A 13,127-nucleotide genomic window follows, 5' to 3' on the forward strand; every position below is an offset into this window, starting at 1 on the left:
GTTTCACTCCATAAAAAGGAATGCAGAAGATTTTTCTTGACTGGGTCTGAAATGAAATTTTCCTCTTGAATTAGAACCGGTCTTCTTAGCCACTTCGTCCCTCTTGGGGTCTTAGGGAGGGTCCGCAATGGATGAAGGCAGGAACCCCCTGGATGAGTCCCCAGTTCATCGCAGGGCCTTAGATGAGCATTTGTGGGTTTGGTACATTGGTCAAGGGTACCTCAGCAGTGGTCTGGCACCTCCCCCTACTACCAGAACACCCTCCATGTTTCATCTGCCCTGGGGTTCAAACCGGCAACCTTCTGCTCCTCAGCCCAGTCCCCAACAGGCTAAGCTCCCCCCACCCAGACTCTAACCCTTCCCTTAGTCAATCATTTTTGAGGATTTTCAGGCAAGACGTTGTTTTGTACTTTGGTATTTTTGTTGCAGGAATGGGGAGTGTGATCTCTACAGTACATCGGCCCTGTGGATGATCCAAACCTTCTCCATTTTCAGAGTGATTAGTGGATTTATTGCACTGATGTAATTAGGCCAAAAGAGTTCTCTAAGGTACCGATAAAGAACAGCTAGTTAACAGCTGTCCATGGACCACATGGGCATACCTCAGATCCAAATCACTGCAGCTTGCGTAGTCAGAGCAGACAAAATCAATGTCTGCCGACGACAACAGTAAATGCACTTTACTGTAATTACACATTGCTAATGACACGCTTGAAGATACTTTCCACCTTAACCACAGCATAGATTCAACGACCACTGGAAGCATTAACCTACTTTCCTCTCTTGGATCTAAATCCATCTGCCATGACACTCAAATGAAATAAAGCATTTCAGTTTTATTTGTTTGAACCTTTTGATTTAAAGACAGGACCAGTACTGAGTCTGCTTCCTGCTCTGCCCCAAGTCAGCCATCAAAGAATTCCTTTAAGAAAAGACAAATCTAATTGGAAGAACAAATTCAGTTAAAACCATCAGCACAGGAAAGAAATACCATCAGCACAGGAAAAGAAAGTCAAATGTCAGTTGTACCTTCCTAACAGTAACAGTACTCATGATGCTCTAAAATACAAAAATACGCTTTAGACATGTTAATTCTGTAGCTTCACAAGGATGAAAGCATAAAGTAACAACAGTAAAAAACAGGAAATTATATGAACAGATAAACAGTTCCAAAAGATTTGAATGCTCTAATCTTTAGTTCTATCTTCTGCCTCATTTTTTAATTCAAATGTTAATCTTAAAGCAGAAACAATAAATAAATACAGATGTAGAGAATCTATAGCTATTAATATGAAGTCCACATGTAGATCATCAACACTTTCACAGATAGAAATTGACAGATGCTGTGAAGGAAAATGACAACTCGTCTCTAAACTCTAGTCTGTACTGCAGACTTGACCTTTAGTCTCCTTCAGTGTCCTACAGGAGCTTCTGGGCAACCAGATCCATTCTTCCCAGAGACAAACAGGCTAGATGATTCTGTTGCGTCCAAGGTTAGCATCTTCTGCTAGCTAGGCTAGCTATGCCAGATGATTCTGTTGGGTCCAAGGTTAGCAGCTTCTGTTTGGGCTAGCTAAAGACAGACTGGCTGGCTCCATCCATGGTTGATGCTAGCCAGTAAGCTCCCATCTGCCTGATGAACCTCTGGGTACAACTGTCTTATCAAAACTGGTGCTGATGATGACCTTTTGCTGTGTTGTGTCACTTCATTTCAACACAGGTGACGTGTCTCCTGTGTGTCAGTTCCACAACTTGTAGAATTCTAACATCAGAAGGTTTGACTGAAAAGACAAACCTCCCTTAACTGTAACCAACACGTTCGGCATCAACCTCAGGGATTACGGCCTGTGTGCTTCCAAATTCAGTGACAAAACCAGTGGAGAGTGTGTTCTCATTTAGAAAGTCTTTTGATCTGATGTGTAAAACCAGTCCGTCTTTTCTTACTGGTGGCACCATTGGACCGTTTGCTCAAAATACACTGGTGTCCACTTCTTTTGATGCCAATTAGAGGACTGGTTGATCACAAGAAAAGCTTTCAAAATGGGGTTGTAGTTCAGGAGGTAGATATGGTGTTCCAGTTGGACCTACGGCTCCCATATATTACACGACAAGTACTGTATTTACTAGACTATAAGCTGCTCTTTTTTTCCTACGCTTTGAACCCTATGGCTTATACAGCGATGAGGTGAGTGTGAGCCTTGGATCCTTCCCAAAAACTGGCCGCATGTGAAGAGCATGCTTGCCAGGTGTGCCAGGGCAGTGTGAAAGAACCCCAGTCACAAACAGGTGAGGAAAGACTGGAACTGACTGAACAGGTGTGTGATGGAGATGTCCCACACTGAAGGAGACCACTTCAGTGGATTCAGTGCACAGAAGGAGGAAGAATAAACACAACAATGAGTTCTCGGTTTGTTCGATCTGCTGTTTTTCTGCCGTGTCACAGGCACTGTAGGGAAACTGTTATGGTGTGGAAATAATCATTTACGAAACCTTTCTGCTTCCTGTAAATGTCTGATTTCACAATGTATATATCTGTGGCATATAGCTTGGTGCAGATAATATCAATTTAGTGGGTGCGACATATATTCTAATGTGCTCTATAGCCCAGTAAATAAAGTAATAGTTCAAGTGTCCTTCACCAGGATGCTGAACAGAGCTTCCAAATATAGCTTTTCCAGTGTTGGGATGTGCACAACTGCTCATTGCTCAGGATGTTGGCCCCTTTAGGTAGCTGCTAACATTATAAACTGTGTGTGTGTGTGTTTGTGAGAGAGATGTAAAGCTGCTGGAGGCCAGAGATGACTAGTCAATACAGCCCATTCCTCACACTTCATCTCAGGTTCTGAGCCATAGAAACAGGTTTTTGGGTTTTTCGACCAAAACTGGGTGTGGAGTGGCTTTATGAGGAATTGAGAGAGAGAGGGTCCTTCTGTTGTGATCTCTGACAGTTATGGGGGCCAGAAGGACCACGACCTATTGCAAGGGTTATCTGGGGCAGAAGGAGCAGTGGATGCCCCCTGTAAGGTCAGTAACTGCTCCGTCTTGGATTAGTTTCTGCAAAAACGCCGTCTCCTCTTTAACATTATGAGATGTTTGCTGCTGCATGACCCTCATGGGCAGCTTGTCATAGTAGTGCAACCGCGCTGAGTTGACAGAGAAGTTGTAGCCAAAACCAGCCAGGCTCACCTCGTCACAAAGCAGGCTGGCTAAATTCAGCGCTGACATCCCAATAGTAGGAACATTCTGCAGGACACAACACACATTCATTCATTTGATCACTTCTTATCACTTTACTACTTGGGTGGATGTGTGTGTGATGTTTCCATCACCATCTGGTTCCCCCACAGCTGCGACCTGGGAGGAGGAAACTGGAGGAGGTCTAAAGCTGTCTCTCTAATGACTCCAGGGTTGAGCAGTCTAAACCTGTGGGAGTCCAGGGGGATATGATCGGGTACTTTCTGCCAAAAGAAGAGCCAATCCCAGAGAGGCTGAAACACAAAGGTGACGAATGATGGTGATACCAGGAAACAAAGACTAATGTAACAATAATCAGAGTGAGAAAAGGAGGATTCCTCGGAAACTGACCACACTGATCCTATTAATCATGGCTGTCGTCCAGCTGACATCAACGCCTTTATACACCACAGCCACAAAGGTAATATCTGGGTCAGAATCGACCCAATGCAGAGGAGTCCCTTCTGGGTAGCTCATTCGGATGGTGGTCCGATTGCCCACATCAGCAGTGTATTCTCCCAGAGGTCCACTGTTTAACCTGACCAATCAGATATGGGTGATTGGTACCGCCAGCACTGTGGCAGTGGGAATCATGTGGACCCAAAGTCATCGTGTTTCTACCTGATGACGACATCGAAGCGGTTGATGAGAGAGCCAAGCTCCAGGCCCCTGAGAATGCCTCCATTACCCACCACCACGCAGCGCCGACACTTATCTGACCTGTTCTTCAACTCTTGTGCAGAGCCAGGAAGTGGGAGCTTGAAAAGAGAAGCAATAAACAGAATAAACTGTCAGTAGGCACTAAATAAGCTTTGAGGTTTCAAAGCCTGCAGTCAAACGTTCTCTGGTTTTCCTTGGACACTCTCATTTAAGTCCATCAGGAGGTCCACTTCCTATATCCTCACACCTGAAGGAGAAAACGGATTCACAGCAAAGAGCCCAAAATGATGGCAACCCAGGAAAAAACACTATTTACGGATTTCAGCAATTCCGCCACTTTGCTTCGAAGACCTTGAAACCCGAATGGTGGCGGATACAGGAAGAGGTCATCAGAGAGTGGGACATCTTTCCACAGGAAGGGCTGCGTCATGTGACTGGAGGAAGGCAGCAGAGGTAACAAACTCTTTCTGGTTCTGCTGAGATGACACTGGGCTCCCAGAACTCTGTGCACGTGATCATGTACCAGCTAGAAGAAGAGCAGAGGGATTAAAGTGTCAGAGCAAATAGCTTCATCCTCCAATTGGTGTCAGTAACAGGCTGAAACGTCCCTCTAACATCTTGTTCACACTACACTCCCCTCCAGCAGCAGCGCGGCCAGCGGCCCTACCGTACACGCTGCTCACATGGACGTGGAGCAGAAAGGACCCCCTCCCCGGTGGCCTCTGCACTACTATGTCTGAGCTCAGTGATATTCTGTACATCGCAAATGAGGCAACAGCAGAGAGCTTCTGTGACCTTCTTATGTCGAGGACTGACAGTCCGGCTGGTGGCTTCATCCTTCTCCAGCAACGGTCGACGGATGGACAGCAAACAAATGAGACATAATACAGCACACAGCAGAATCACACATCTGGTGTGGCCCACGTGCACATGCATGAGGGAGAGAAGTGGGGGGGGGGGGGGGGGGGGGGGAGAAGGAGGGAGACAGGGGGAGACAGAGAGAGAGAGGGAGGGGTCGAGATGGAGGGAGGTAGGGAGGGAGTGGGAGAGGGAGGGAGATAGGGAGAGAAAGGGAGGGAGAGGGGGAAAGGGGGAGAAGGAGGGAAACAGAGAGGGAGGGAGTAGAGATGGAGGGAGGGAGGGAGGAAGAGTGAGAGAAGGAGAGATGGAGGGGGGAGAGAGTGGGTAGAGATGGAGGAAGGTAGGGAGGAAGAGGAAGAGAAAGAGGGAGAGGGGGAGAGGGTAGAGATTGAGGGAGAGGGGAGAGAGGGAGAGAGGGAGAGAGAGTGGGAGGGGGTAGAGATGGAGGGAGGGGGAGGGATGGAGAAACAGGAAGAGAGAGGGAGGAAGAGAGAGAGGGGGAGGGGGTGATGGAGGGAGAGGGGAAGTGGGAGAGGGAGGGAAAGAGAAAGGTAGGGAGAGAGGGGGAGAGAGTTATTGTTAGCATTTGCAATGTGATAGCACAGCATTTAACAGTGAGAATGGTTCAGTGATGATTACTGATGTCATCATAATTACACACAAACATTCTATCATACAAAAATATTTCTAAATTCTTTGGTCATGTTATCCTAGAAAACAGATTACACATTATATGCATCAACATTAGAAAAAAGAATAAAAGATATTGATCGATCTGATGGAAGATGTGTTGCGGAGGCAGGTCCTAAGGCAGGTCCTAGGGCAGGTCCTAAGGCTGGTTCTAAGGCAGGTTCTAAGGCTGGTTCTAAGGCAGGTTCTAAGGCTTGTTCTAAGGCAGGTTCTAAGGCAGGTTCTAAGGCTTGTTCTAAGGCAGGTTCTAAGGCAGGTTCTAAGGCTTGTTCTAAGGCTGGTTCTAAGGCAGGTTCTTAGGCAGGTTCTAAGGCAGGTTCTAGGGCAGGTCCTTTGGCAAGTTCTAAGGCAAGTTCTAGGGCAGGTCCTAAGGCTGGTCCTAAGGCTCGTTCTAGGGCAGGTTCTGAAATGCCCCGTGCTCTTCTGAAAGGCCAGAATAACAAATATTCCTCAGAGTTCCAGGAGCAGACATGCAGGCGTGCTCGGTGTGTATCAGTGCAGCCATCAGAAAGTTCACAACATGGAGGGTGTTAAAAGTCAAATCTATGTTTAGTTGTTTACATATGCAATTATGCCAAGTGGGGATTCTTTTTCTAATGTGGGACTAGATTTTAGGGATTGGAAGCACATTAATGTCCTGTAGCAGGAAAACTAGGCCAAATGTACATTAAAACAGACAAGTTTTGTTTCATTTGGCTTGTCCGTTTCCACGGCAACGCCTGAAGACAGAGCGAGACAAAAACCATATGAAAACGGGCATTTTGTTGTCTGCAAGGGGAGCTGTGTTGCCACGGTTTTGACCTCTGTCTGAGGTGTGACTGAACATCATATGTTCTTTAAACTGGTCAAAACCGTTGGAGACCAGCTCATTTCAGTCCCTCAGGAAAGCATGTTTTAGTGACACCCCTGAGGACAATGGTTAGCTATGGAGATGAGGAGGAAATAGGGTTCAAAACAAAAGCCTGAGCTCTGATGATGATGTAAGCAAGATGGAACTTTTTGGTTTTGATTCTCAGCACCAGCCCAGTCATGCGATGCTCATTAGCATCCACCCAGTAAAGCCTCCTGTCCTGAGGGGGTTGTTTGACTGGGACAGAGAGACTGGGCAGGGTTGAGGGAAGGCTTCATAGGAGGAAGCTCCTCAACCAGAGAGCTCAGGACTAAGAGTTCTAACTAAGTCCCAACAAAACAGAGTCCCAGCCAAAACAACTGAGGAGCAGCTGGGAGACAGACCCAAGGTGAAGGGGGACAACGTCCTCTGGTAAAGAGACCAGTAAGGCCTAAAAAACTGCCAAATTTGTTTCTCTCATAATGCAGCGCATGTTATTTTGTAATAGATGTAACTTAAAATATGGCACTTAATAGATATCTTTCATTAAGTGCTCATATAACCTGAGGAGGGGCATCAAAAAGGCCAAGCACACCTACAAACGCAAGATTGAGGGTCACTTTTCCAGCTCTGACCCCAGGCGTATGTGGCAAGGCATCCAGGCCATCACCGACTACAAACCCAACAACTCCAGCCCCACAGTCATGGACACCACCTTCCTGAACGAGCTTAATACCTTCTATGCTCGCTTCGAAAAGGACGACAAGGACACTGCCACTAGGACCCCTCTCCCAGCAGACCACCAACCCATCACACTATCATCTACCGCCGTCTACACAGCCCTCAGCCGGATCAATCCACGCAAGGCTGCTGGTCCCGATGGCATCCCTGGACGTGTGCTCAGGGCATGCGCAGAACAGCTCGCCGGGATTTTTACGGACATCTTCAATCTGTCCCTCGCCCACGCAGTGGTCCCGTCTTGCTTCAAGGCCACAACTATCGTCCCAGTTCCGAAGCATTCCAGACCAACCTGCCTCAATGACTACCGCCCGGTAGCACTCACCCCCATCATTATGAAGTGCTTCGAGCGACTGGTCCTGGCTCACCTGAAGGACTGCCTCCCAACCACACTCGATCCACACCAGTTTGCCTACCGCAGCAACAGGAGCATAGATGATGCAGTCTCCATAGCACTGCACTCTGTGCTCACACACCTGGACAACACGAACACTTATGCACGATTGCTGTTTGCTGACTTCAGCTCAGCTTTCAACACCGTCGTCCCCTCCAAGCTGATCACCAAACTTGGAGACCTGGGCATCAACCCCTCCCTCTGCAACTGGACTCTGGACTTCCTGACCGACAGACCACAGCGTGTTAGGTCAGGTCACAGCTGCTCCACCACCATCACACTCAGCACCGGTGTGCCACAAGGCTGTGTGCTGAGCCCGTTCCTCTACTCTCTATTCACCCACGACTGCAGACCTGTACATGGATCCAACTCCATCATCAAGTTTGCAGACGACACAACGGTGATCGGTCTCATCAGCAACAACGACGAGACAGCCTACAGAGAGGAGGTAGAGCGCCTGACCACATGGTGCGCTAACAATAACTTGGTCCTCAACACCAGCAAGACCAAGGAGCTCATCGTGGACTTCAGGAAAGCAAGAGGAGGCACACAGGACCCCATCCACATCAACGGGATGGCCGTCGAGCGTGTCTCCAGCTTCAAGTTCCTGGGGACCCACATCTCAGAGGACCTGTCCTGGACCACAAACACCTCCAGCATCATCAAGAAGGCTCACCAGCGCCTCTTCTTCCTGAGGACACTGAGGAAGAACCAGCTATCCTCGGCTGTCCTGGTGAACTTCTATCGCTGTGCGATAGAAAGCATCCTGACCAACTGCGTGTCAGTCTGGTATGGAAGCTGCACTATCGCTGAGCACAAGGCCTTGCAGAGGGTGGTGAAAACTGCCCAACGCATCACAAGGACTACACTCCCTGCCATCGGAGATGTCCAGAGGAAGCGCTGCCTGCATCGAGCACGCAGCATACTCAAGGACTCCTCCCACCCCGCCCACAGACTATTTTCCCTCCTGCCCTCTGGGAGGCGCTACAGAACCCTCAGGACTCGGACCAGTAGACTGAGGAACAGCTTCTTCCCCAGAGCGGTGTCCCTGTTGAACTCCTGCTGACCCTTACACACTCCACACCTCACTACACTACAGCAGTTTACACAACAACTCACTAGCTTAGTAACCAATGTAGCTACTGTTTAAACCTGTCCTGCGCACTCATGCACTTTATCATCTGTATACACGTAATTTATAATTTGCACATCTCCTCTATCTTATGTAAATAGCTAAATAGCTCCTGCACTTATAGTCCAAGGCATTTAATGTAAACACCATCTGTAAAATATGTTTATAGCACAACCCGGTAAACAATTGTAAAATAACCGCCATACTGTATTTATTAAGTTATTATCCTCACTTGCTGCTTCTTTTGCACTTCTGGTTAGATGCTAAACTGCATTTTGTTGCTCTGTACCTGTACATGTGCAATAACAATAAAGTTGAATCTAATCTAATATGAAACAAGAACAAGAGCTGGACAATACAGGAGCGATTTCCCTCTCATTGCAAAGTTGTCTCTGTGTGGTGTCCTGTGAAGGTCATGTGAAAGTCACCTGTTAGTGGACCAGCGTTTAAGACACCTCATGTTACCGCCGTGTCCTTGTCCTCAGCCTCTTCTGGAGCTACTCTTCAGGAGAATGCCTGTCCTGCACAAACAGATGAGAAATGCTCAACTCTAGCATTAAAATGCCCAGGTTACGCACAGCAAATGCAGCTATGACACAACAGTATTAGAGGAAAGGGGTAAGAACCATTATTATTGTATGCCATCATATCATATTGAATCTTTTATGATCCTGATGTTTGAACCACATCCACTAACTCCCTAATAACCACTACCTTGCTGCCAATTATGTGCACAGCAACACAGGGAAGCCTGGCGGTTGATCCCCTGTGTTGTTGATCTCAGGCAGCTGGATGAGCGTAGGTTATTATTATCCAGCACCCAGGCCAGAGCACACGCGGAAGCTGCGGTTTGACTATCAGAACCACCTGGCCTGGGGCGAGCTGACTCTCGCTGGCCCACTATTTGGACCAGGCTTGTAGGCATGGTAGGCAATGTCGGACAAAGGTCAACCAGAAGTTGTCGGCTTACACCTGGCTCTGTCTCCACCATCGGGTCCCTAAAACAGCGTATAAGACCTGAGGCAGCAAGGAGTCATATCGTCCCATGTGCAGCACATGTAGTGTGACCGGGCCAGGGTCAGCAGCATCCACTGAGACACATCCAAGTGGTTTGGCATTCAGTATCCCTTTGACTTCGGTGAGGATGGTGCTCAGCACCAGTTTCAGTACCGTTTGCTCCCGGAGGATAACCCCGAAGCCTGTCTGCCTCCTGTTCCCAGGCCCCCCAAGTGTGGTGCTCATAGAGGGTTGAAACAGAAGAAAATCATCTTCTGTGCCAGCTGGTCCTGCAGGTCACGTGCCATGCCCTTGAAGGCTTTTCTCAGCTCTGCCTTGGCATGCCACAGCTGGCATGTCGCGACAGCCATGCTGGTCCCTCGTTACTGCTTCCAGGCCGTGGAGGACACAGTAATGGCGTCAGATCTCAGCCAGCACACACTCTGGCCCTGGGTGGTGGAGTCTCTGGTTAAATTCCTGGTTCAGCAGTTTGGTGATCTGGTGTGCCGGGTCCAGGATAACGGGATGGGTCACGCCTGCTTCCAGACAGTCTGCATGACGCAGAGTAGACCTGATTCGGGCATGACTAGGCAACTGTTGTTTGGGATTTGACGGACGGCATTTAGTGCCTTCAGTTCACCAGGGAAGGCGTGTCTCTGGGCCTGGGTCAGGAGCAACCGCTCCGCCGCTATGTAGGTAGCTGCATGCGCAGTCTGGCACACACCAGAGGCAGCCGCCCGGGAAGGTAGCGGTAGCCTGGATTAAATCCCCCCATGTGTGGAACTGAGTGGGCGCTGGGATGTCCGGCCATTCAGCCTCCGAGGCTATACCAAGGTGGACTTTCTGAGTTTGGCAGCCTTTGTCAGCCTCAGTGTCCATAGCTGCAGGCATGGTTGGCCACCAGTCTGGGGGCTGTTGGAGGAAGTTGGGACCACGTGTCCACTGAGGGCGTGCCAGGTCCACAAGAGTCTTGATATATATAGTATATATAGTAATAATAATATAGTTAGATAATATATAGATAGATGATATAGTATTTGGGCTTTCATGTCCCGTGGACCATTGAGTCAAACTCAGTGTTGGATGATTGTGCTCCACTCATTGCTCCTCTTATTTTTGCATTTGAAATGTTTGTTTATATTTTTTATAATATTTTTGTATATGAAAATTAGCCTTTTAGCTCAAAGGCTCTCAGGTCCAGTGTATTCCAGCAGTCTTTTTCTCCGTGTATTTATTGTAAAGTTTGTAATACGGGTGCACCTGAAATGTCAGAGGGCTGGCTCGGGAGCCAGCACCCAGGAAACAACATCTGTCTACTGTCCAACATAAAACTATCTTTACTGCGGTGCATTCATCTCTGTCCGTAGATGTTGCGTAGATATTAGCTCTGATTAGTTTGTGAGGGTCCAGTTCAGAAGTTTCATTTGCAGCTCTGGATTCTTTTCATTCTGCCCTGGTTTCACGGTATAGCGGATATACTGTATGTTTCCGTTATATGCCCTGGGGGGTCTTCTGATGGTGGCTTCCTGGGCGTATTTGGTATCCGAAAGTTTGTTTTGCTGCATCTTATTATGTACGTTAAATTCCCCCAACAAATCAAACCCAGGACCTCTTCGCCGGGCCTTCATGTGAAACCTCAATGTAACGATTAGCTCACCAAGCGTCCAGCAACACGGGCCGATCAGCTGAATCCGCACATTTACGCTCCTTCCCGGACCGAATCCACGGCTACGAAGCCCCGAAGCCCGACAACAGGATCAGCCCGGCGCGTCTCATCTCTGCCGGAGCTCCTTTTTGTCTGCAGCTTTACACAACTGGTAAGATCCTCCGAACGTGACGTCACCACTTTCGACTCCGTCGTCAGCGGATGGCGATTAAAAATGCGAAATCGACTTGATCCAAGACGCAGACATCTGGAGCACTTTCCAGAAACGTGTATTTAAGTCATTATGAGGTCTCCCCTTTGTTACACTGTGATTACTATATTGTTAAACGACCAGCAAAATGAACCAACTTTGATGGTCATGCAAGCTCAGGGACCGTTGGAGTACATAGTCTTTCACCTATTACCGGTAAGTGAAAGACTATGACTACTAAAAACAAACCCCTTTATTATAGAAAACGGGTGTTAACTGTTGTTGATTGCATATGGTCAACTGAGACAAACCTAAGTTTCCGTTACACCAGAATCTGTAGCTGCCATGCTAGTTATACTTGTTAAGCTCATTTAAATGAATAATGAATACTTTGTTGTTAAAATAAGGATAATTTATGTTTAAAATGAGGGAATGTATTTTTTTATGTCATGATGTAATTATGCTCGAACAAATACTCTAGGTCGTTTACTTAACGGAACCAATGTTGACCGGTCAGGTTTCCTGGATTTGACGTACCGTTACCATGGTTTCATAAATCACAAGAAAATCAATCAATCAATCTTAATTTATATAGCGTCTTATACAATCAAAATTGCTTCAAGGCGCTTTCCAGAATCCCAGGGCCTGACCCCAGACAAGCAACAGTGGCAAGGAAAAACTCCCCTTTAACAGGAAGAAACCTTGAGCAGGACCAGGCTCATGTAGGGGGACCCTCCTGCTGATGGCCGGCTGGGTAAAGAGAGAGGAGAAGGGGGAGGACAGGTAGAGGATAGGATAGGTAGGAGAGGAGAGGAGAGGGGTAGAGGAGAGGAGAAGTAGAGTGAAGGGGAGGTAGAGGAGAGGAGAAGGCGAAGGAGGAGGAGGGGAAAGAGGAGAGGAGAGGAGAGGAGAGGGAGAGGAAAAGGAGAAGGAGGGGGAGAGGAGAGGAGAGGGAGAGGAGAGGCACAGAGCACAGAAACACACACAAAAAATATGATATACAATCACTTCAGCGGGCCGGAGGTCATTATGCAGCTCCGAGGGCGGCGATACCTGTAAATAAATAGAAGGGGGGGGGAGAAGCAGAAAAACTACACAAGAATCAGCATAACTAGTCTGCTTGACGAGGAGAGGAAAGGAGAGGAGAGGAGAGGAAACCATGACCCAGTGGGGTGACAGAGGCCTGTCAGGTGATCATGTTTCCGGACCCCGGCAGCCTTGGCCTATAACAGCATAACTAAGATGTGACCTAACGATTAGACGACCCCCTAAGTGTGATCATTTGTCTGTCTATGACAGTAACTGGAACTACTGAATTAGTAACAATAAGCTTTTTCAAAGAGGTAGGTTTTAAGTCTGATCTTAAAAGTAGCGATGGAGTCAGCCTCCCGTACCTGGACAGGGAGCTGGTTCCATAGCAGGGGGGCCTAGTAGCTAAATGCTCAGCCCCCCATTCTACTCCTGGAAACTCTGGGAACCACAAGTAGACCAGCATTCTGAGAGCGGAGCGGTCTATTGGGCTGATAAGGTATCACTAGCTCCTCCAGGTAGGATGGAGCTAGGCCTCTGAGGACCTTGTAGGTCAAAAGAAGGGTTTTAAAAATTATTCTAAATTTAACGGGCAGCCAATGAAGAGACATCATTACAGGAGTTATGTGATCTCTTTTGTCAATACCTGTCAGAACTCTGGCTGCAGCATTTTGGATCAGCTGGAGGCTTCTTAAAGAGTTGTTTGGA

The 13,127-nt window shown here is 47.8% G+C and overlaps 1 protein-coding gene across 1 annotated transcript; it reads right to left on the bottom strand.

Moving 5' to 3' along the window:
* Positions 1-816: 816 nt before the first annotated feature.
* st3gal5 (ST3 beta-galactoside alpha-2,3-sialyltransferase 5) lies at positions 817-11,343 on the bottom strand. Its single transcript, XM_029847314.1, has 8 exons — positions 11,192-11,343; positions 8,967-9,059; positions 4,690-4,804; positions 4,211-4,420; positions 3,856-3,992; positions 3,586-3,772; positions 3,330-3,488; positions 817-3,243 (listed from the first exon to the last, which is right to left on the bottom strand). The coding sequence occupies exons 2-8, from the start codon at positions 8,996-8,998 to the stop codon at positions 2,986-2,988; spliced, it is 1,098 nt and encodes a 365-aa protein (XP_029703174.1). The 5' UTR covers positions 8,999-9,059; positions 11,192-11,343; the 3' UTR covers positions 817-2,985.
* Positions 11,344-13,127: the final 1,784 nt, after the last annotated feature.

The sequence above is a fragment of the Takifugu rubripes genome, chromosome 14 (genome assembly GCF_901000725.2).
Source record: "Takifugu rubripes chromosome 14, fTakRub1.2, whole genome shotgun sequence".
Taxonomy (NCBI): domain Eukaryota; kingdom Metazoa; phylum Chordata; class Actinopteri; order Tetraodontiformes; family Tetraodontidae; genus Takifugu; species Takifugu rubripes.

What these genes read in the sequence shown, in the direction of transcription:
- st3gal5 (XM_029847314.1), bottom strand. Translation starts at nt 8,998, where the DNA reads ATGAGGTGTCTTAAACGCTGGTCCACTAACAG. An exon ending in AAACGCTGGTCCACTAACAG is followed by an intron (nt 4,805 to 8,966) that starts GTGACTTTCACA and finishes GGGCCACACCAG; the next exon opens with ATGTGTGATTCTGCTGTGTG. An exon ending in TGGCGGAATTGCTGAAATCC is followed by an intron (nt 3,993 to 4,210) that starts GTAAATAGTGTT and finishes TCTCTTTTCAAG; the next exon opens with CTCCCACTTCCTGGCTCTGC.